The 24,318-nt window shown below is 46.6% G+C and overlaps 2 protein-coding genes across 2 annotated transcripts in view; both read right to left on the reverse strand.

Moving 5' to 3' along the window:
• ttll5 (tubulin tyrosine ligase-like family, member 5) overlaps positions 1–24,318 on the reverse strand; it is a gene marked incomplete at its 5' end in the record, with an annotated part of 91,715 nt that overhangs the window by 39,739 nt on the left and 27,658 nt on the right. The window contains 14 exons of the mRNA XM_080784202.1: positions 2,218–2,354; positions 9,210–9,409; positions 9,854–10,384; positions 10,728–10,876; positions 10,999–11,093; positions 11,346–11,492; positions 11,937–12,054; positions 15,940–16,279; positions 17,466–17,611; positions 18,695–18,760; positions 20,253–20,344; positions 20,587–20,694; positions 21,676–21,717; positions 23,464–23,537. Of these exons, the coding sequence (XP_080640328.1) occupies positions 2,218–2,354; positions 9,210–9,409; positions 9,854–10,384; positions 10,728–10,876; positions 10,999–11,093; positions 11,346–11,492; positions 11,937–12,054; positions 15,940–16,279; positions 17,466–17,611; positions 18,695–18,760; positions 20,253–20,344; positions 20,587–20,694; positions 21,676–21,717; positions 23,464–23,537 (2,245 nt within the window). The remainder of the gene's footprint in view (positions 1–2,217; positions 2,355–9,209; positions 9,410–9,853; positions 10,385–10,727; positions 10,877–10,998; positions 11,094–11,345; positions 11,493–11,936; positions 12,055–15,939; positions 16,280–17,465; positions 17,612–18,694; positions 18,761–20,252; positions 20,345–20,586; positions 20,695–21,675; positions 21,718–23,463; positions 23,538–24,318) is intronic.
• On the reverse strand, positions 144–1,172 carry LOC308329418 (procathepsin L-like; the record flags this gene model as incomplete). The annotated part of the gene is made up of 1 exon (XM_080783702.1): positions 144–1,172. The coding sequence occupies one exon, from the start codon at positions 1,170–1,172 to the stop codon at positions 144–146; it is 1,029 nt and encodes a 342-aa protein (XP_080639828.1).

Below are 24,318 nucleotides of genomic sequence, written 5' to 3' on the forward strand. Positions count from 1 at the left end.
GGGCTCAAACCTTGCCCAAATATGGAGTCATAATGTCACAGATACGTCATAATAACCGAGATGTCAGACTGGCCAACGTGAGGTCCGAGATCCAGATGGATCTGTGAATACAGATATGCCCATCTCCTGACAAGTGTGGGATGCTAGACTAGAGGATAGCTGGCTGCTGTCGCGATCCCACAGTGGTTATTCCTGTCTTTAGCCATGTAGACGTAACCCTTGTCTCCCCACTTCTCGCCCCAGCTGTTCTTGACAATCCAATAGGACTTCCCGTGGTGGTGTCTACCCTCGCCCTTCTGGCCATATCCGACCACCAGCACACCATGGTTCGGCTCTTCTTCTCTACACTTCCTATCATAGTAGATGCCCGACCTGTAGAACTGGAAGGACTCGCGGTCGGCATTGATGGCTACGGACACGGGTCCAACGGCAGCCACGGCCTTCATCAGAGAATGTTCGTTGCCACTGGGGATGTCCACAAAGCCGGTGCTATTGGCGGAGCTGGATTTGGGAGCGTAGTGGCACGGCTGCTCGTCCGTCCCGAGGTAAGGGTAGGACTCCTCAGAGTCCAGGCCGTGGTTCTTGACATACTGGAAGGCCCGGTCCATCAGTCCACCTTTGCAGCCTTCGTTACCCTCAGGCCTAGAGCAGTCCACAAGGTTCTGCTCACTCAGAGAGACCAGCGTGCCCGTCTTCCTGAAGTGCTGGCCCTCCAGGGCCCCAGTGGCACTAAATGCCCAGCAGGAACCACAATGACCCTGGTCTTTGACGGGCGTGACGTAGCCCTTTTCCCTCCAGTCGACGGAACGAGGGGGCTCGATGGAGTCGGGCTCCGTGACCCCCTGTTGTTCGTGGGACCCGGTGAACTTCCTCTGTTGGCCGCCACTGAAGCCGTTCACCATCTGCCTGAACTCCTCGGGACTCATGTCAGCGAAGCGGTTCATTTCCAGACGATAGGTGTGATTGCCCATCGAATGCTCCAGGTTGTGCAATTCAATCTTCCTCAAGTTCTTCTCCCACACCGTTCTCCTCCAGCCCTCGTCCTTCTCATGATACGTCCTGCTGTGAGAGTTCTTCCACAGGTCCCAGTGCTCATCCAGCTGTGGGTCTGGTGTGGAGACCGAAAGAACAGCACTGAACAATAATGTCAATACCGCCAGTTTCAGCATCATGGTGACCCGGGTGCATACTGCTTGAAGAGGGTGAAGAGCGTAAAGGCTCTAGCGAGTGCTCACAAAGTTCACGAAAGCTGAGAGGAGTGTCACTGTTCTTATATTCATGAAACCCCGCCACCATCATGACACGTGATCTAAGCCATTTTTGGTTATATTCGATCGGTCGGATTGGCTGTTCTGAACAACCGGATTCCCATATATGCCTTTATATTATGCCCATATATGGAGGTCCCCTGATGTCATCAGTATATGTCCATATACAGTACAGTATAGGCATATCGGTCGGATCAGTGTTTCTGGACAACTAGATCTCCATAAATGCCTATACAGGCATATGAGTATTTCTCCTCATAATCAGAACAATGGGATTTATGTTGAACTGGGGAGGGTGTTTAGAGCACGCGGCAACTTAATAGCGTCCTTTTATCAGTGGCATCCGTCAGCTGTATCCATTGCTTTAAGAAATTCACTAGAAATCACACACTCAACTCACCAGAATCCTGGATGGCTTGACTCTAGGCTTAAAATAATTTATATAAATATATTTTTGTAAATCTCTATGGGGGAAAATGAATGGCCGATTTTTCAGTGGGTCCAGAAAACCACGCCCACTGCTATGCTCCATACACCGGCCGGCATCTCAGACTCCAGGCTCTCATGGGAGAAAGAAACAACAGTTTGTATTGGCAGAGAATGCTGCTGAGTTGCAATGCACCATACCCTCTGTTCTGCCTTCATGGAGGGCAAACGGCGCACGTGAGCACAATGCTCAGATTTCACCCCGAAGCAGCGCCACAGCTCTTCAATGGAAACACAGGCGTAGCTTGTAGTAGCCAAATGAACAGGGTGTGAGAGGTGGACTCCCTGACAGCAGTAACAGCACAATGTATTAGGGTGCTAATACAAGCGTTTTTTTCGCCCCCACATGGACATTACAATATCTTCTGCACCTCACGTGAAACAGGAGACTATAGAGCTCCTGTTTCACATACTGTGGAACAGGAGCCTTGTTGTGGGCATGGGGCATTGGATTTCTACTTACCCAGCGCTGCTTGCCAGACCCGGGTCAGAGTGAACAGCTTTCAACGGCCCCATGGTCACTGTGGTAGGACGGGCTGGAGGTGTGAAAGTGATGCCGCCTCTACTCAGCACCCCATTGGCCAGGTTTAAGTTGGTCAGCTGTGAGAAGAAATGCAGACACATGGTCAAATACGATCATAATATTTGATACACTGTTTTATGGGGCACTACAGCAGTGTTACAGCAGTGTTTAACCTGTCAAATCCATTAATCTGTGACCATTGCTCTAATCAGCGCAACATAAGGACTAGATGTGATGGTTTCCTTTATGTTCCTTCCTTCATGTTAACCCATTCTGACCGGGCACCCATTTTGGTGTTAGCATCATGTTATGCTTTACCTATTGAAAAATAGCAGATCTACAAGCTCATATCGCGCCACCGAGTGGCGCGATACGAGCTTGTAGGTCTGCTATTTTTGAAAAATTCGAAGAACGACTGACATTTTTAGAATCTGATCTCAGGTCAGAATGGGTTAATCAGACCAGTGTGTGTCCCGTGGAAACCTCGTATGAATCTGATCTCAGGTCAGAATGGGTTAAGTGCCACTAGTTGTGTGTCGGGGGCCGGGGGCAGTACAGGCTCTATGGGCTAACTGCTAGCAGGGAATTTAGAGTCAGGCTCTTAGTTTTGTTTTTTAAAGTGTAGTACATCTACAACAGCAACATAAGCTTTATTTTCATATCGTCCACCACTTCAGCTGGAGATTCCTTCGGCCTCACAGCTCTCTCAAACCGACAGCCTCATGGCTGTCCTCCTGTGTGTAGACTGCAGAAGTCTCATTTATCTAGAGTGCGCTAGGAAATGTACACAGCACATGGCAGAGCTAGTCTCCGGCTCAGCTCTGAATCCAGGTGGTCCCTCCTCCCCCCCCCCTAAAGAAAAAACCCCTGCTCCCCCGTTTTCTTCCCCTGACAGCATTGGTTATCATGACTCACCGGGGCCAAATCTGTTTACAACTATACATTATCAGCACAATCAGTGCTGCCGGGCCCCTACACCCTACTCATTACTGCTAACTGAACATACTGCGCCTCTGTCCCGGCGTACTGCTGCATGTTACGCAAAGAGTTACTATCAGTGCTGAAACGTTATTGACGTGAACAGTTCTCCAGCTGCTGTGGGGCTCCTTTACTTTACCGTGTAAAGTCACTTTACCGTGATTTACTTTACCGTGTAAAGTAAATCCTGTGCCGGTTCAACTAAAAAGTGCAAACAAGTGGAAGATGACACTACTGCTGAAACACTTTAAATAATGCCAATAACCTGAAGCATTCTGTGCATGTGCATGCTAGACAATGGATTTAAAATTTGTATTCACAGTTTGTAGAATGGGTACAGTTCAAAATAAAGTACAGGTCAATACAACATCTGCTACAAGGATGAACCAGAAAAAGCAGTAAGACTTGTTTACATCAGGGTTCTCCATTTTCAATTCATCAGAACATTTAAAGACGTACAAATATACAGTACACACTTCTATGGAATGGAATGGACTCGTCTGAACTGAGCCAATAATAATACTACGCGTTATTGTAACAGCCAGGATGAAAAATTATCTTATACTATATATCTGATTGACATTTATACCACTTAAATAAAGATTGTTTTTTCCAGATACGGTAAATATTGGACGATACGGCCGATCACCGATCGGTGACCGATTATCGGAGGATCTCTAAATGCAATTCCTCATACCTCATGGACAATTACTTGGATTCATGAACATTGCATGCATGAGACCTGTCTGCGAGCAGCGAGAGAGGGAGAAAGAAAAAAGGAGAGCCATGCAGGCAGATACATCAGTTCCACTGGTTGCTCGCGGAAAGGTTTACGGACAGAAGATGGACAGAACTGTTTTTATCTTTTGACTGACAAAACATTTGTTCTATCGGGTTGGAATGATTTCAAACACTGTCATTTTTATTTGGAATCGCAATGGCACGCATTCTCGCTCCAAGGAAATGTCGGTCAACCCGACCATTGGAAAACGTCCCCTCATCATGGATACTAATCCTATTATCAACATACAAATTCTAAGTTAACTGACGATGGATAGCCGAGCTGATGCTGAGCCAAACATATAGCCTATGATGAATTAAAAGGCTCCAGCCGCTACACCATGGCAGCAGCAACAGCTTGTGCTGCCTCGCCAAGCCACGTTACATTATTGCTGACATGATTAGACTGAGCCTCACTGATTCCGTGTTTATTATGGTAAACTTTTCATTTCATATCACACCATAATGCACTCATAGCCTATAACTGATGTTCTATCAAAACCAATTGCTTTAAGCTTATTAATCAGTATGGAGTGGTTTACAGTGTCGAACGCCATTTGGAGGTCTAGCTTGACCATGCCGCAGTATTTGCCAGCATCCATCTCGTGTTTGATGTGGTTGCTCAAATAGAGGAGGCATGCAGTGTCAGTGGAATGGGATGTTCTGAAGCCAGATTGGAATTCGAACATAACTGTTTTTATGCCATGATTTGGTAGAAAACAAAGGGTTAGAAGTAAAAAAAAAAAAAGAAATAGCAGGCCTCCAAGCTCAAAACGCACCACATCGGCTATTTTAATTTTTAATTTAATAAAGGATTTGCCTATGATGACATTCCCAAAATAGGGACAGCAGGGTAAAAGGGGTTAGGCTGAGATCTGGGCAGGTGAACGAATTGTTTGGCTAGTCGTCATGCCAGGAAAAGGGAAATGTCGTGCATTCCTAAATGACAGGTGTTTAAATTAATACCGCAGTCAACTGAACAGCAGCCAGGTCGGTGAGTTTCTCAGAAACCCGGATGCACGGTTCATTTCCTATCTCCCTAGATCTACAGTGGTTCTCAAAGTGGTGTCCGGGTATCCCCAGGGGTCCTTGAGGGGTATTCCGGGTTTCCCCAGCAAAATGGGTTAATATAGCCTCAAGATCAACACTTTAACCCAATATATATTTTTGAGGGGTGCTAGCTCTTCCTATATGCACAGTTGTTTGTGTGTATGTGTGTCTGTATGATCACGGAATGTGCTCAGCTGATTGACTGAGAACAGAATGTGATGTATGATGATTAGAGCGCCCCTCACTTCACACTAGTGTGTGATTTTTTTATCTTGAAGGAGTTGATCTGCTATTTTCTATAAGATTTCGAGTATTTTACGAGGATAAAACCAGAAAAAGCACTAGGTAAGTATCAGTTGTGAATTGTCGTGGTGCTGGTTCCTGCCAGTTTGAAAGAACACTGTGAACATCGTTATCTGCTCTGCTATCACACAGATAGGAATTGGAAGGCAGCGGGCTGCTCTTAATCTAACAAAGTGCCTCCGTTTTGAACTGTGAGGATTTCTCTGCCAGCTACGATGATTACGCTCCATGTGACTGCTGCAAACTCCTCTGGGCGTGACTGCACCGTAAAATCATCAGTACGACTTTAACTCAAGAGCGTGTACGAATGGAACCACATATGGACCGCTTTATTGTGTATCCCTTACACAGAGTGTGTTAAAGAACATTCTCACACACACACACACACACACACACACACACACACACACACACACACACACACACACACACACACACACACACACAAAATAATTGCTATAGTGTTCTGTCATGCTTGGTCATGTTAGGGCGGTACTGCACACATGCAGGCCTTAAAAGTGTTAAAGAGGTATTATGTGACACATACACGCATCCATGCATGCATGCACACACACACACACACACACACACACACACGCTAGCTAAGGCCCACACACACGCACCTGTATTTTACGTGGGTAAAAAGAAAAGACTAGTATTATTTGCTACCCTCATTGGGAAACAATTAGGTCCAACAAATTCTGTAATTACATAGACCCCGTTAAACTAGTAGTGGAAGAAGTACAAACATCTTTTACTTAAGGTAAAAGTAATAATGCAGAAATAAACAGTAACTTACATAAAAACAAAAGCGACACTTTGTGAACTCTCAGTAGACAAAGTATAACATAGGGCTTAATTGGTTAATGTACTGCATGTTGTGCAATAATAATCTAAATCTGCAAAGTAACAATTTACTAAAGTTTTCAAGTAATTAGTAAAAAGTACAATATTTGCATCAGAGACGTTGTGTATAGTAAGTATAGTAAGCAAGTAGCCTTAGTAAGCAAGTAAGTATCAAAAAATGTATTATAATTAAAAAACATACATTAACCACTTCAGCCCAATATACATTCTTATACATTTGACAACTTCAAATAGGACATTCTGCATAGTGAGCACTTTCTACTTTTGCTACTTTTAAGTACATTTTGATGCCAATACTTTTGTACTTTTACTCAAGTGTACAATAATTTGAATTCCGGACATTTACTTGTGATGGGAGTATAGTTCTACATTGCAGGATTGATACTTTTACTTAAGTAAAACATGCGAGTCCTTTTTCCACCACTGGTTCTAATGAGCATCAGTGATTGTTAGTCAACCTTCCAAGGTCAGCCAGCGTAACAGGGTGTTAACTTGCCTCCACAGAACTCTCCAGTGAGTTAAATAAGTGAGTTAATGACTCCTAATCTGGGCCTATACACAGAAAGGCCAAAGTCTTTAAGTGCAAATGCTCAACTATTCGACTGTGTAAAATAAGACAGCAGCGGCATGCAGCAGCCGGTGCCTGGGATTAACTGTTTGCAGGAATCTCTGCAAAACAGAATATACAAGCAGGAGGAAGCCATAAAAGAAACCTGCAGTATGTGTGTGGTCCGGTGCCATCACCACCCCCCCCCCCCCCAAAAAACCTCCCACAAATGCAGAGGAGGAGGAGGAGGATTAGGAGGAAGGGAGGAAAAGGTGGAAGGATGGGTGGTGGGGATGGGGGGTGCAAAGAAGCTACACACGCCAAACAACAAACCTTCATGGGTGTGTGTGGGGGGGGGGGGGGGGGGGATAGAAATACGAAAGGGAAGCTTTCTGCCCGGTGCCAATTTGCCACATTCTTCTATTTATAAGCATCAATTACCACAAAAAAGTGGCTGCCTGTTAAGCATCAACAGAAAGTACCCCCCCCCCCAGCACCACCACCCGGTGCATCTGATAATGAGACCTCACACAGAGCCGTGCTGGACTGGGCTCACCGAGCGCTTCCACCAGCCAGCTCCTCCGATGCTGCTTCCAGGTTCCACCCTCCTCCCCTACTATACAGCCACGCCCCTCTCCTCTCTGCACAGGCAACCTGCAGGCTGTGAGCTCACTGGTTCTCAACGTCAGGCCCGGGGGAACCAACCAGGGGTCCAAATGGACCGTTAATCCAAAAAACCACACCAAAGGGTCAAGACGGGACGAGACGGTTTTAGCGCTTGTCCCAGAGGTGCATGTGATATGTCCTGCTCCACGTCGACCCACGTGATTCAATCCAATGGCCCAAACCACATCAATGGGTCGCCGTGCATCTACTCGCAACCGTTTGGTTGCAAGGAGTTGCATGGCGACCCATTGGTGTGGTTTCTGGTTTGGGCTTTACAGGTCTGTAACTCTGAGAGTGTACAAATGGGTACATGTGTACACCCCTCATAGTATGAACACCGAGTACTTTACAATGTAGATTGGGGTCCTGTGATTTGAGCCTTTGCCTATGTAAATTGTGCAGCTTTTTATGGCAATGACCAACATATGTTGGTTATCCAGATAGGGCTAAATAGTGCCGAGTCGATGGGATTATGGGATGTATGGGGCGGGTCATCCAACCATGGATTAATTGTGTTCTTTTTTTTTTATCTAATTCATTTCACAAATTAACTCAGTTAACTCAGTTCATTTGACAGCCCTAATATATATATATACACAGTATATATACACAGTATATATAATCAAATTTAGCCTACAGGCTGCAGAGGCAGTCTGCAGAGCCCACAGGCTGCAGAGGCAGTCTGCAGAGCCCACAGGCTGCAGAGGCAGTCTACAGAGCCCACAGGCTGCAGAGCTCACAGGCTGCAGAGGCAGTCTGCAGAGCCCACGAGGCAGTCTGCAGAGCAGGCTAGGCAGGGGGCGTTTATACCATCCAGCTCAGGACGGCAATGAAATCCCTTTTTTCTGCACTCACCCAGGATTGCTCACAGCAGCAAACTACAGAAGACCACCATTCTCAAGTTAAGGCGCGCATGCGCGCGCGCACACGGACGCACACACACACACACACACACACACACACACACACACACAGAGAGAGCAGGAGCCTCCGGGAGCTATGTTGTGGAATGAACGAGTGGCTCAGTGTTGTCAATCAGCGCGGGGTCAAGTGCAGGTTCGCGAGCACAAAACAAAGAGGAATAATACCACAGACCTCACAACGAGACGCTCACTGTGGAGCGACGAACGACATCCAGTCTCCAGCCTTTGAAGCGTTGAATACGTGTCTGCTTACAACTTCGCACAAGTTAAACGCGGTTCCCGTTTGATATATACACTGAAATGAGTCATCATGAGTCAACGTGATGATAAGCCGTTAACATTTAGGCCTGAGATCAGACTCTAAAAATGTCTTCTATATCCTGAGTTTTCTGAAAAAGCTATGTTTCTATGTCAGTCGTTCTGTAGATCTGCTATTTTTCAATAGCTAAAGCATAACTTAATGCTAACACCAAAAGGGGTTCCCGACTTCAAAATGGGTTAAGCCTGATTTATACAGAGTCATGTGATAGTGTCCCGCGGCGAAAATAGCCAATCAATCCAATGCATCGCATCATGATGCGTTGGGATCACTAACCAATCATTGCTCTCTGATTCACATTTCAATTTCAATCACATTTATTTAGACCATGAAACAATGGTAAAATAAATAAATAAGCAGTCGAAAACAGTACTTTCCAAGTAGTTGCATGTTGCAAGGAGGTGCATTGGTGTGGACCGGCGTTTAAAGCCGATACATTTTTTTATCAAATAATTGCGATTAGACGAGTCTCTAATAATTGCGACAGGCCTATACTCACATGCTGCGTCAGCAGGCCAATGTGAGTGGAGCTAGTGTAGTGGCGGGCCGCCTGCTTGTCCGCCAGCTTCTGCAGCGCTGAGATGATGGCCTGCTGGTTGGACTGGGCTTGGGCCGACAGGCTGGTCCACTCCTCCTTGGAGACCACCCCCTCCGCGGAGTCGGCAGGCTTCGGCTTTGCGGAGCCCCCCCTCTTTATCACTGAGTCAAGTGAAGAGGGTAAAATAACGTAAGTAGAGCCAGGACGATATATCGGCATGTAATAGGTGGGGGAAAAAAGGATCTACAAGCTATCGATTTTATTTATTATTGAGTGGTGCAACCACTCCAAGGAACAGCAATGTCCGTGTCCGCCTATGTGTTGTTCACCTATGTATGTGTTGGTTAATGAGCACCAGTATGAGTACCAGTAGGGGCGCTGTTGTGCCAGAAACAGAGAGAGAGAGACAGTGCTGCACTGTTGCCTGCTAATGAGAGAGAGAGAGAGAGAGAGAGAGAGAGATATTTGCAAAATATCAGTACAATCATCCATACCGTAATCATCTGTAATCTCCGAAATCGTGATCGGCATGAATCCCCAAAACCTGGCATCTGTCGGCCTCTAAACGTAAGAGCTGAGTGCACGTCATGAGGTGTATTTTTTACCTTGACCTGCAGATGTAGGCCTGGAGAGTTTCTGGCTGTAGATGTGCGCGGCGCTCGGCATGGACGACGAGGCCCCTGCCGGGGAGGACTGGTTCCGCCTCAGCGGCGGTGACGGCCGCGGGACAGACGCCGCGCTGGGGGTTAGCAGGGAGGAAGCTGCCCAGATCACCCGTGGCGGCTGGGGAGCGGCCGCGGGCGCAATAGGGGGGCAAGCCGGGGGTCGGTGGGCAGGCAGCAGTGGCACGGAGCGGGAGGCGTGAGACTTGGCCATGGACGGCGTGTAGGCCGGGGGGGGCTGGGAGGGTGGCGGACAGTGGAGAGGGAGGGAGTTGGGGGAGGGGCGGTGGTGCAGCTGGATGTGGGTGGAACCCAAGGCGGCGGGTAACGTGGAGGAGTGCTGGGAGGCCTTGACCTCTGACCTCTGGGGGGGTTCAGTGGCTATGTGGACAGGAGTCTTGGAGTCCAGGTCTGAGCCGACTCTGAACGAGGAGTCTGAGGCACTGGAGGTCTCTGTGGTCACAGGCTGCAGAGCTGTTCAGAGGAGGAGAGAAGCCAGAGCTCCTTTATCGCCAGTTACTCATTCCATGGGTCTGACACACATTTGTTCTCCCCCCAATGAGGGCTAATCATTCGAAGCTGACCTCTCCTTGACACTTCATGACTCAATCTTTTTTGCTTTGCTTTGCTTACCCCCCCCCCCCTCCACCTCTAAGGGTTTACAAATCAAAACACTGATATTCCCGTTTACTGAGCGTCGTGGAAGGGTGGAAACCCTGAACATTTCCAGGCAACAACATGCACACGTACACACGCGTGTACACACGCGTGTACACACGCGTGTACACACGCAGGAGGAAATATGACAGTAACTCACATTTAGGATGTTCACATTTGGCTGCATCTCTCGAGGCGTTTTTCTCACAACACTCTTTCTTGACATTCCTGACTTTTGTTCCTAGGAACACGCTGGCTGATTTATTTCTGTGTGTGTAGAACGTCAGAACTTCCTCCAGATCATTCTCACTTTATAGGAAAAGAAAAGAAAAAACAAAGATAAGAGACATGGACATGTGTAAAGCAGATTTGGATCGCTGTTCGGTAGCATGTGTAATTGAAACAGTAAGGAGCATGCCAGAACTGCTAACCTTGCTTCGGCCATGTACTCCTGAAACACACCGGGGTTGATGCACTGATCCTCCTCGCTGCTTTTCTCCTGTCTCTTCACCATATGTTGGGTCTCCTGTGAGGATAACAAGAGGAAGTTAAGACATGCATGAGTCTGTCGAGACGATAAAGTTGTCTCCCATATGCGTATCTCTCTTTCTCTATCACTTACTGTAGCACGTCTCTACTCAAACAATGTTGTTGCCGTTTGATTGCAAACGCAAAGACACCGGATAACGTCAAGCGGTGTAATGTAATGATAAGGAATTACGCGTTTGTGTGTGTTTGTGCGCACGTGTGTGTGACGGGGAGTCTTGGGAATAGGTACCGTGTCGTAGAGGTGGAGGAACTCCCCCAGCTGGTGGGACAGGATGCGTCTGCGGTCTCGTAGCGGTAGCTGGCGACTGGGCAAAACCATCCTCATGTCCTGTTGAAGGTTACTGGACGCTCTCTTCAGGAAACGAATCATCAGCTCCTGGACGTGACAAACAAGACAATGTGGACAAGTTCAGATGTCGGTGCCCTGACTCACCACGTCGGTCACCGGGATTACTCGTCTCTGCCGCCCGCAATGGCTGAGACGTTCAAATGCAACGGATTGGCATGTGTTTGCGTTAATCCACTCTCCCCAACAAGGGGGGTTTGTGGCCAGTAATGATGATGCTGCAGAGACTTTCCAATCTGACCCTCTTTGAAGAGGACCACATTTTCTCTTTCCATGTGGCAACAAACACCTCGTACACATTACCACTAGCGAAGTGGTTCGTGTGAGCAACGCAGAGTAATTGAATGGAAAACCAGGCGTAGATAAACATTCAAAACAATGCTCCGGAGTATCCCACCTCCCACCATAAACAAGTACAATGAATGGGGGAAAATGGCAGTTTATGGCAGTAATATAGCAATTACGACTGCGTACCATTTGCTCATTGTCTCTGTCTGGCCAGGCTGGGGTGGCGTTGGTTTTGCTCTCTGCCAGGAGTCGTAGCTGAACTCGCTGCAGGTAGGAGGAGAAGGCGACCCGGGCCTGCACTTTACTACAGGACACAAGCAGAAGGAGATGACAGGGTTTTAGGAGCAGTGAACAACTGAACCCACCAGGACACACGTCTGCAGAATGATGGAATGGTAAAGCAACGCAAAAGGAATAAAGTCAGCAGATATACTTTGGATGAGATGGGTATCAGGAATTATCAATTTGCAACTACTTTCAAGTCTACCATCCCTATTTTTGGAATGTACACACACACAGACGGGTGACAAATTAAAGGGAAAACTAACAAATTGTTTTACTGCGACTTGGCAGATTGTACAGGTTTCTGGAACTCCACTGGAGGGATGGAACACCATTCTAACAGGATATTCCCTTATTTGGCCTTGTGACGGTGATGGTGGACGCGCTTTCTAACACGTCTGTTGGAAATCTCCCACCCTCCTGCCCTGTGGGGGCATTGTCATTCTAGAAGAGACCACACCCTTCAGGATAGAAACCTTTCATTGTAAATGGTAAATAGTGCATTTATATAGCGCCTTTATCCAAGAAGCTTTACAGAGATTGTGCATTACATTCACCCATTCACACACACATTCATACACCGATGGCAGCGGAAACCATGCAAGGCACCAACCAGCACATCGGGAGCAATTAGGGGTTCAGTGTCTTGCTCAAGGACACTTCGACACTAACTCTGGGGGAGGCCGGGTTCGAACTGGCAACCATACGGTTACCATCCAGCCATCTACCCCTGAGCCACCGCCACCCGCATAGGATAAAGGTGGTGATCACTCTGAATAACTTTGTATTGAACTGCAGTGAACCTTCCCTCTAAGGGCACAAGTGGACCCAAACCATGGCTGGAAAATGCCCACCACAGCACAACGGAGCCACCGGACCCCCTCACTGCCTACTGCACTATGTAGTTGCTGACACAGTGTGATCACATCCTGCATTGGCATTCTCAGTCACCCGATATGCATTTTTGACTCAAATTTAGACCCTACTTAAGAATTTAGGTTTTAATTGTCGCTCGCTCGTACAGATTCAAGTGGCGAAATGTTGGTGCAGCAGGTCTGCGAGACTCACTGTGAAACAGCAGCAGTAAAATACACTAAAGATAATATTGGGTTACAAAGAAATACAAAGAACAAGACAATGAAGATGAGAAGTAACAGGCAAGACCCTCGCAACCTCAGCAGCAGTGGGGGATGTGATCACGTACAACAGGGAGTGTTTAGAATTAGAGGAGGGGGATACTGTCTTCAGTGTCAGATGGATAGTGGATAGAGATATACACATCTATACAAGCATATTGTTAGTGTTAGCAGCAAAAACAAAATAACCTTAGCAGCAATGGGGGGATGAACAATGGGGGGGGGAATTTAGTATGTAATAGGTACAGCATGTACAGTATAGATCAATATAAATAGAAGGTATGAACATCCATACCAATTTGTTCTGTAAACATTCTACTGAATATATACATGCATCTGGGTGTTTGTTAATAGTCCATGTTTAATTTTCTTGGATGGTAAAGGTAGGAGTAAAAGGCACTCCAAATCGGCGGAACAAGAATGCATGAGAACCATCATAGATCTCCTATGGATTTTACCAGTGATTTATGCCATAAAGCAAACACTAGTATTTCCTGACGTTTTCCCATAGATGGAAATGCAGATGTCACTTCCTATTCCTGTCGAAACACTCCTGCCTCTTGCCATCGAAGGTAAATTGTGCCTGCTCAGCATTTTTATATACAGTGTGAGTGCAATCATAATATGATTGCACTTTTAAGAAATGTACATCATAATGGGATGTACATTTCTTAAAAGGTATCATGCAGTAGTAGTACACCTGTATGGAAGCTTCTGCGTTCGTTTCTCAGACAGACAGATATAATGTAGCTGTACTCCTCTCTCTCTTTCTCTTTCTCTCTCACTCACACCCCCCCCCCCCCACACACACACACACACACACACACACAAACAAACATACACCCACGCACACCACAATTATCTTTTTTCTTTTTCACTTCCCTGACAGCTCATAATAAATAATCTCATCTAGGGGCTCCAGCCAATTCCCTTGGAACTGACAGTGAGTGTTGTTTTGGCTTCTTATTGGAATCTCTACTACATGTCTTACAACGGAAAGCAAGCAGCGACACACATTCTGTACATTCTGCTTGCTTACTGAGAGAAAACAAAAACAGGTTATGTGTCGCTTTCAACTAACGCCTGTTGTTGGACGCACAGTGTGACTCGTCTTCCACCGTTATCGAAACCCGATGAATTGTTTTTGTGGCCCGGGTGAACCTGAAAGGGGGTACTGTCAGTACACCGACGCAGGAAAAAAAAATGTTTTGGAAAAAGCTGTCAAACACAAACAATGATATACTGTACTATAATTGCCCGGCTCCGTTCGCAGCCCTGGCACGTGCTGAGGAATTTCTACGAACTCAGACTTGTTAATGTAATTCCTCCTCAAATTACAATTTCAGTCCCACTTTTAAAATCAATACAAGACTGGAGCCCTTTGTTCCACTTTAGACAGAAGTATGTGATATTTATTAATGTCACTGCAAAAAAAAAAAAAAAAATGGAGGAGAAAGCTAAATGGCTGAAGTGTGGCACGTTGCATAATAAACGGGCGAGCGGAGGCAGCTATCCAAGTCTTTCCTGGACTCTCTAAAACAAAGACAGCCTGACTCCTGCAATTAGCAAAGCCAATCACGGGCAGCGTCTCTCAAGCGGTGGTCTCTCCGCACGGAGAGCTAAAGGCTGCCGCGTACGCAGTAGAACCGGGCTGGCTCCGGACCCCTGATCTTCCACATGGCGAGTTAGGTAGACATAGAGGAGTCACGCTCAGAACAGACTGATCAAAATACGACAGGCCGTTGTTCTCAGAACATTTGGCCGGTTTGCCTCGGTACACCTCATATTTCCCCTGCTTCTGGAATAAAGAAGGGGTGGGGGGGGGGTGGGGGGTGTTTGGAGGTTGGGGTTGGGTGGGTGGTGTGGGTTGGAGGTTGGGGTTGGGTGGGGGGCAGAAGGGATGGAAGTGAGGCGCGAGGAGGACAGGGAGCTGCCAACATGGCAAAGACAACATCATCATTTAACCCAGAGGTTTTGAAAGTGGGGTCCGGGGACCACCAGGGATCCTTCATCCTTGTGGGGGTTCCAGGGGGTCACCATCATAAATGACAGAGTTAGGAAGCAAATGGACACTAATGGATCTGAAACTCAGCGTGTGTACAAATGGAACCAACATTATGAGGATTTTGTATCAAATGGACCCTGTGGCCCATGTGCCAATGTTTAAACAGGGGCTCTCCGGGGGGTGGAGAAGCGGGGTGGTAACAGACTGACCTGAGTTCAGTTTAAACAGGGGCTCTCCAGGGGGTGGAGAAGCGGGTGGTAACAGACTGTCCTGAGTTCAGTTTAAACAGGGGCTCTCCGGGGGGTGGAGAAGCGGGGTGGTAACAGACTGACCTGAGTTCAGTTTAAACAGGGGCTCTCCGGGGGGTGGAGAAGCGGGGTGGTAACAGACTGACCTGAGTTCAGTTTAAACAGGGGCTCTCCAGGGGGTGGAGAAGCGGGGTGGTAACAGACTGTCCTGAGTTCAGTTTAAACAGGGGCTCTCCGGGGGGTGGAGAAGCGGGGTGGTAACAGACTGACCTGAGTTCAGTTTAAACAGGGGCTCTCCGGGGGGTGGAGAAGCGGGGTGGTAACAGACTGACCTGAGTTCAGTTTAAACAGGGGCTCTCCAGGGGGTGGAGAAGCGGGGTGGTAACAGACTGACCTGAGTTCAATTTAAACAGGGGCTCTCCAGGGGGTGGAGAAGCGGGGTGGTAACAGACTGACCTGAGTTCAGTTTAAACAGGGGCTCTCCGGGGGGTGGAGAAGCGGGGTGGTAACAGACTGACCTGAGTTCCCAGCCCTGCTGGAGGATGTGGAGCAGGTCCACTTTGGGTTTGGTGCAGCGCTGGGTTGCCATGGAGGCGGAGGAAGAGGAGGAGGAGATGGAGGAGGAGGCTCCGTCGTACACACGTTCCAGCGGGGCAGCCGCCGGCTCTGTCCGCAACACTACCAGAGGACTGAGAGGAGGAGGCTTGTGAGAGACTGGCTCCGGAGCTGGCCTCTCCACCTCCCTCTGCCGCGGCTGCAGCGTACGCTTCCGAACGCGCTCCTCTCCCTCGCCTGGCTCCTCTGTGGCGGCCTCCTCCTCCGCTGCGCTCTCAGCTGGGGAGGTGTCGCGTCCACTTCCTGAGGCAATGCACAGGAGGAAGACAATCTGTCAGATAAATTAAGTGGATAAAATGCACACGCTGACACTCTGATAGAGGGCGTCTCGTCTCTCTCCTGTGCTGTAATTAAATGAACACGATCATACGGTCATAATTTGGCCAATCGCACTATCACACACAGGGGATTTTTTTGTAATTGAAACCAGAATGGTACAAGTGTGTGAATTAGGTCCACTGAAGCCTGCAGCATGCTACACAAACGATGCCAAACTTTTTTCAGCAGGGCTTGCTGAAGTTCTTGGAGGGCAAAACTATTTTATACTCGCTGTGGCTCAGCTCTGAACATCAGACCCAGCCGACTCAGTAGTCTGCCTAGCAACACCACTGAAGCATTGTGTACAGCGTTGGAAGGGTGATTTTATCACCTAGATCTCCACTCTTTTTTATCACTCTGACGCCCTTTGTCAAATTTTTGCAAAAGATTTTGCCATTTCTTGGAACAGGTTGTGGTAGAACTATTGAACAAGAAGTCAGCAGACCTGTCAAAACCATTCTCCATACTGTAGGCCAGTGATTCCCAACCTGTGGGTCGTGAGGATATTGTAAGTGGCCCGCCAAAAATGGACAAAACAAGATGTTATTGATATAACATTAATATAAAAGAAGTGGTATATTATATTTAAAACCTTGAAAAACTAAAGCTTTCATTATGATACCAAAACTTAAACTAGGAGCTTAAAGAATACTTCATTTGAAATTCCATTGATCCAATCCAGAACATCGTTAAAATAAACATGCTCTGAAAGTGCTAGCGGCGCACCCATCTGACCACTTAAATTATGTTTTTTACATGTTCCAATTTAGTAGTTATGGAGCCAATGGATTCCTCCCCACACAGTCAGTAGGATACAACACAGAGTTGTGTGCGGAGGAATCCATTGCCCAGTGTGTCCACCTGTCCACCTGCCCGTGAGGAGTCCCCACGAGAGGACGTAGAGCCTTCCTACACCTCCCGACCGACACATGCCGACAGCGGGAAAGGGTGATTAATTATCACCCTCCCCGCCCGGTGTCCCTCTCCCAAACACGGGTCAATTGTGTTCGAGTAGAGTCGACGCTCAACAAAGCCGGATGCGCCGTGGTGGAGAGTTAGTGATCATGATGAACGTGAAGCAAACTGAGATGAGTGTTGTGTGGGTATCTACCAGACATCTTCTTCCCGGGGGCTGAGTGCCGGGCCAGACGCTGCCTCCTCTTACGCGCCTCCAGAGAGGGAAGCTTCCTCTCGTACTGGAACACGTGACCGCCGTAGAACACCCCCACCTGAAGATGCACCTTATCTTTGAGCTTTCTGTGAAAGAAAAGGAGGAAACACAACAACAACAACACAGTTTAACAGAATGGTGCCAGGAAATGGTAAAAGTCCGGATTTCCCACAAACACACATTTTATGTCATCGCTGTCAGGTAGAAACCCGAATCCAAAACAGGAAAAGACCCGTGTACCAGACCAGTGGACAGGCAGGCTCCTTTTAATATTTTTCATTGGTTAAATACCGGTATTTATAAGAACCTACAGACAAAATTAACCACTTTGACTTTTTGTTTAACTGAAAAGTAACGAAAATAGTGGATCTACAAGTTCACAATGTATCGCAATGACATGTGCTGTTAGCTTGTAGATCGGATATTTTCAGTACTTTTGCACGACACTCTTCTACAAAGTATATATATACAAGGTTTCCTCCTTGTAGTACCCTACCCCGCATACAGTATGTAGAAGTAAAACAGACAGCGGTTGGATGGGTGGATGAGCTGGGGTTCGAGGGCGAAGCCAGTCGTGAGAGTGAGTAATGTGTCTGAGTGTCGTCTCTATTTAAGAAGTTGCTGAAGTGAGGAAGGGTGATGGACTGGTGCACAGAGGGAAAATGACAAATGGTAATGCCAACTGTGGTCTCACGGCCTCTCCAGAGCAATATATGGAAAAAGCAGAATTGGGCTAAGTTTGTGTGTGTGTGTGTGTGTGTGTGTGTGTGTGGAGGGGGGGGGGGGGATAATATGGTGCAATTGTAATAAAATAAAATAAAACGTCAAACAAAATGGTGGTTTAAGTCGAAGTCTCATACTGATTTTAAATAACGAGTTCATTTGAATAACTAAAGTGTATCAGTTTGGGGGTTTTCTCTTCATGCTTAGAGTCTATGACTATGTTTCCCATCCTGCCCCCAGCTACAAGACACATTGCCACATAAGACACACGACACTAGCATCATACTGGGAAAAACCTCAAAAACTACACTGCCACACTGCCATAGACTTTTAGCCAGTCCTCTCACCTATCCCATCGAAAGACCAGACAAACACTCCAACAGACCAAATCCACAAAGTGACGACGAGGCTATTCCCAAAGTCCCGACCACAATGGAAATGCTTACCTTTCATGGAAAAAAAGTCTGTTTGCCAACATGGAGTTCATCGATGTCTTGCACTCCAGATATCCACTACAATGAAGGAGACAAGAGACAGTAACGTGAGCAAAATATTAATCAACTACAGAGGGGAGGGGTGGGGGGGGTGGGGGGGGGGGGGGGGGACCTCACCCCACCCCACCCCACCCCCCCTGGTGAGAGTCTGACAGGCTCATTTGTGGTAAGTGTGTTAAAATGGTGGAGCTACTGTGATACAGCCACTCTGAATGCCTCCACTGTTAAACGCCCTCATAATTTCCCCCCCGACCACTCAATAACATACTGTTAAAAATCCCACTAAACCCCTGCTACTAACAGGGCCATAAAGCTAATCAAGCAGCAAATCCCTCATATAGGAATATGGGCTGTAAGCACAAAAATGGATTTCCTCTCAAACAAGAGGGTTTAAATGTCATTTAAATTTGAAGTCACTAAGGAGCATGAGCCATATGTATGCGGGCACGTGCGTCGTGCGTGTGTGTTTATATATATATCAGTGGCTCAGAGCCTCTGCCTGATGGCCTCAAAAGTCTAATATCTCCCCGGTCCATAGGGATATCCCTTTGGTCTAGTGGTTAAGATGTTGGACTTTGAATGCAGGAGACCTGAGTTCGAATCACGGGCGTTACATATAGCTATATATTCAAAAGTAATAACCACAGTAAACCAGTTGCTGTCTACTGTATATGGCTTGGTGTCAGGCAAAGATGTTTAAAGGGTAAAAAGCAGATGCTGTGTTCATGACGCTTCAAGGGTAGGAATTTCAGGCACCATCTCTCAGCTCTGATTTCCCCGAACCCAAGCTCGACTGATATCCTTAACAACAAGAACATGGTGGGAAGCATTCTTCGTGATCCATGTTTGTTTAATTTTAAATACATAATTAGATCCATAATTACGGACAATTATAGTTTGTATCGTTTCCTGTGGTCATCCATGTCTGTTGACCGCATGAAAGCAATTTGTGTGGAGGTTGACAAAAAGCGAACGTGTTCCGACTAGTTGTCTTGAACGCAGCTATGTAACCCAGTGTTTTGTCGCCAACACATTTAATATGGGTTGCAAGTTAAAAAGATATATATATCTAAAGATTTTCAAAAAAATCCACCCAGAAATTTTTGTTTTCATAAATTGAATTTCTTTTTGGAAAAATATTAGTTTTAAAGAAATTCAATAAATAAAAATAAAACAATAAAACATTGTAGCTTATAGATCTGAAATAAATACATAAATATTGGGCTAAAATGTTTGGGAACCACTGATGTAATATGGCTAATTCCCTGGTAAGCAAAGTTCTTCTTTGTTTACCCAGGGAAGTGGACTAAGCTCGAGATGCTTGTTTACAGCCACACCCTGCTCATATAACATTTCATGGTAGGGGTTCAATGCCTTGCTCAAGGGCACTTCAGTGGTGGTAATTTTAACGTGCCGGTCCGGGGGTTCGAACTGGCGACCTTCCGGTATCAAGACCGCTCCACAAACCGTTCGGCCACCACTGGGTGAAATGCTGTCAGGATGAGGTTACCTGTATATCTCCCAGGTGTCTGCAGTGGGGAAGATACGGATGAAACCTCCTCTCCTCTCATGTTCTTCCTTGATCTTCCTCAGCACTTTGATCTGATGTTGAAGAGAAACAACTGGTAGAGCAGTGGTTCTTAAAGTGGGGTCCTTGGCAGGGTTCCAGGGGGTCCCTGGGTCAATTATGTAATATCAGGGACCAAATGGACCCTTACTAGTCTGTAAAGGGGGATCGGTGGCCTAATGGGGGTACTTGAAATTGTGAACCATGTGTGTTATGGTGACATTGTATTAAAAAGTGCCCCAGAGATCTGCCGTTAGGTGTGGTCAGTGCTAATTACCTCCTCAGCGCTCATGCCCAGAGTGCTGTCTCCCAGGCCCTGTTTGCCTCCCAGCTTGACCTTTGATCCCTCTTCGTCTGGGTTATTGGCGGACATGGGCCTCTGCCGCTACCAGATGGAGAAGGAGGGGAGATAAGTCTACCATCCCTGCATCTGTATTTCTTTATTTTTCCCCAACATGTTTACAGAGAATAGGGTGTTTCAATATCCAAAAGAATTGCTGAAAGCAGGTTTTACGTCTCAGTCGCACCTAAGAAATCACAATTACTGATAAGATAGGCTAATCTAAACCAAGTTAAGCTACAGTACAACTATCTTTATGAAATGAATGCAATGGATCATTCCAACAATCCTAACGGTTGCTTAAATGACAATTATTTTTCACTGGCATTCCTGGCACCCTCCCTGCTACATGAACTACTGGGGCCTGATTGACGACTTTGGCATGCAAGTTTGAGCTCGGGCCAATACAACAGGGCATAACCCCACAGGATCACATACAGAATTTGTCATCTAAATAGCGAGGGGATTACATTTAATTTGTCTGACGGGGCTGGGGGGATACAATGGCAGCCAAAGACTGACTAGGCCTAATCCCTCTGAAAGAAATCTCAACCGCTGGCCCTAATCAGCGCACAGGGAGAGGACGGACAGGTTCTCCGTGGGCCCCTGGGGTATTTTAACTGCATCCATGACAGTGCTGCTTTAGCAGTGGACTTGTATTTGTAATGTCTTCAGACACTAGCTGAAAGTCTGAGATATTAAAAGCAGAGACGTTGCACAGCGATGTTCATGAGAGTCTGAGTCAAGCACTGCAATGCAGTATTGCAATGCAGTCTTGCCAGGGGCCACTTTGCTAATGTATTGGGCATTCTAATGAAGATGGCATTTAGAAATCAATAACAGGGCCATCTGTCTGTGTCACCATAATCAAATACAAACTACGTAGCAGAAAGCAGAGAGTGGCTAGACTGGAAGAAATATGGTGATGGTCTTACCAGTAATATAACAGGGGTCAGTAGCAGAAGGGAAAAAAGGCAAAGCTAGATTAGTTTGGAACAAGGATGAGACCGAGGAGGACTTACGTACCACTCTGGTCTGTGGTGTTCCTGTCTGTGCAGAGAAAGAACGCTATGGAGCAACAGGTGAAGATGGTGAATTGAGGCAAGCATCGACATCTCGACAACACGCACACACACACACACACACACACACACACACACACACACACACACACACACACACACACACGGGGGATATACAGTACACATTTTAGGAGAGTAATGTCATACATGCCATGTGTAACCTTAAACCTAAATCTGGTTATATACTTAGTTGCACGCAGGTGTCAAAAATATACGATTTACAAGCTCACCAACATGTCACGCTGTGATGTGTTCAAATCCAGCGTAACTCTCATAACTCAAGCCAGAAACCTTTAACTTTTAAATGTCCTAATCCTTACCCTAACCCCAAACTGAATCTTTGAGGACCAGGAAAATGGTCCACACTCCGTCTATAATTCAAATTCTACTACACTTGGGAGACATTTGGCCCTCACAGTGTGCATGCACACGGCGTGCACGCACGCACGCACCGTGCAGGGTATTTGAATTCAAAATAAGGTGGGGTAGAGATCTGTCTGATTTGGTAATCTCCCAGCAGCAGATGCCGGGGCCAAGGCTGGGTTGCAGTAGTCGAGTGGCTCAAGCCAAGTGTTCTTGCTGCTGTGGCACCATTAAGCAATAAGGCCTTGGGAGATGATTAGTCACGTGATTAGAGATGATAAAACAATACACCACAGAGCACAGCTCCAAGTGATCTCACCCCAACTGGGTAATTGCATTAGCAGTTGTTTTTCATGAGGGTACATTTTCCATGAGGGTGAAAGAGGAGCTCAGTGGCAGGTTGGCAACGGCCTGAACATATAGTACATACATGACAGATCATGTACGAATGGTAAGAACATATAGTACATACATGACAGATCATGTATGAACGGTATGAACATATTGTTTCTGTTGGGCAGAAACCTTGTATCTCCATATTTCCACCTTTCATGTTTTTTCATTTAATAATTCCATACTTGTGTCGCGCAAAAGCAGCGATTCACCATTTTGTTTTTTTCACCCAGTGCCAATGGTCTAGTGTAATCCTGGGCGCTACACTCCCTCTGCCAACCTGGGGAGAGCAACGGACTGACCTCATGCTCCATTCCATGCATGAGGAGTCCAAACCACTTCTTTTCACCTGAAGGGGGGGGGGGGGGGGTTCCCCGGTTGGACGTACAGTAGCGTGCGGAAGGAACACGTTATTCCAACCAGTTCCTTTCCCCTCCATCAGGTGGGGGGGCTGGCCAGAAGGAGGCAGTTTAGTTCCTTTCCCCTCCATCAGGTGGGGGGGCTGGCCAGAAGGAGGCCGTTTAGAAACTAGGACTACTGCCTGTTTTTTGTGAGGTTATACCTACCCTAGGGTTCACGGGGAGAACATGCAAACTCCACAAATAAAGGCCCTTTTGCCTATGGTATGGGCAGAGGAGAGAACCACAGCGTCCCCAGCGGGAATCAAACCCAGGATCTTCTAGCAGCTAGAAGATCTAGCTGAAGGCGACAGCGCTACCAACTGCGGCACAGGTTTTATAAATATTTAACTAATGAAAAGTATTAAAAAGACCTTGTGACTAAAGAATAGCTATACTGTAGCTACACTGGATGCATTGGAACACAGGTTATTTTTCCCATTTCCTGACAAGTAACAGATCTGGTGCTACAAAGTATGGCAAAAACATAACATACATGACAGATAATATATGGAAAGAACATATACACTGACTACATACATATAGTATATATGCGCACGTGTGTACGTCTCCAGTACCTGACTTCTTCTGGAGTCCAGTGGGCCTCTGTCAGACTGTGGCCGTCTCAGAAGTGGGTCCTGACACACAAAGCCTGTGAAGATGTGAGGAGTTGTAAGGGGAGAATACAACCAGGAACCAGGTTTAAAAAAGTATACTGTACAGTATATTTTATTTCCTCCCATGGGCAGTAAATACTGAAAGGAAAAAAGTTTACTTCACACTGTGAAGTAAACCACACTGCTTTAAAACAACTGGTTGTGGAAAAACCCTCCATGTTCATACCTGAGGATTGTGTACATCAATTGCATCAGTGTAATACAAAGGTAATATGAATCTAGTCTGAACCAAATATAGCCGATCTACAAGCTCACAAGTCACACCCACAACACGTTTTGCAACGGGACAGGCTGTGGACTTGCAGATCTGCTATTTCTGCTAAACAAACAAACCAGAATAGGGTCATGTGGTTTAAGACTGTCAAATTAAAGTATTGAATTGCCATTATGCAAAGGACTGCACGAGTCCTAATAATATAATGTCTCCACTCCAAACCAACGTAGAATCCAGAAGGCCTCAAAGTAAACATAACTTCATTCTACCAGTGTGTGTAAGGTGACATACATTCAACGAGGGCCTCGTCTTCATTATAATTTCCCCACACTCAACATTACGTCATAACTCTCTCCTTACATAGCACACCGAGAGCTAATTGATGGTGAAATGGAGAAGTTAACAAAACATGTTTACGTTGTATCTTGTGCTCGTACTTGGCGTGAATGGGGTCAATCGACAGCTCAGGGCCTCGAGGCTGTTTGTGCTACCTCATCCAGACGTCAGGTGAGGAGTAAGGACCAGATCCGTGCCACGTTCTT

This window comes from Protomyctophum bolini, assembly GCF_963924005.1.
Source record: "Protomyctophum bolini genome assembly, chromosome: 15".
Classification (NCBI taxonomy): domain Eukaryota; kingdom Metazoa; phylum Chordata; class Actinopteri; order Myctophiformes; family Myctophidae; genus Protomyctophum; species Protomyctophum bolini.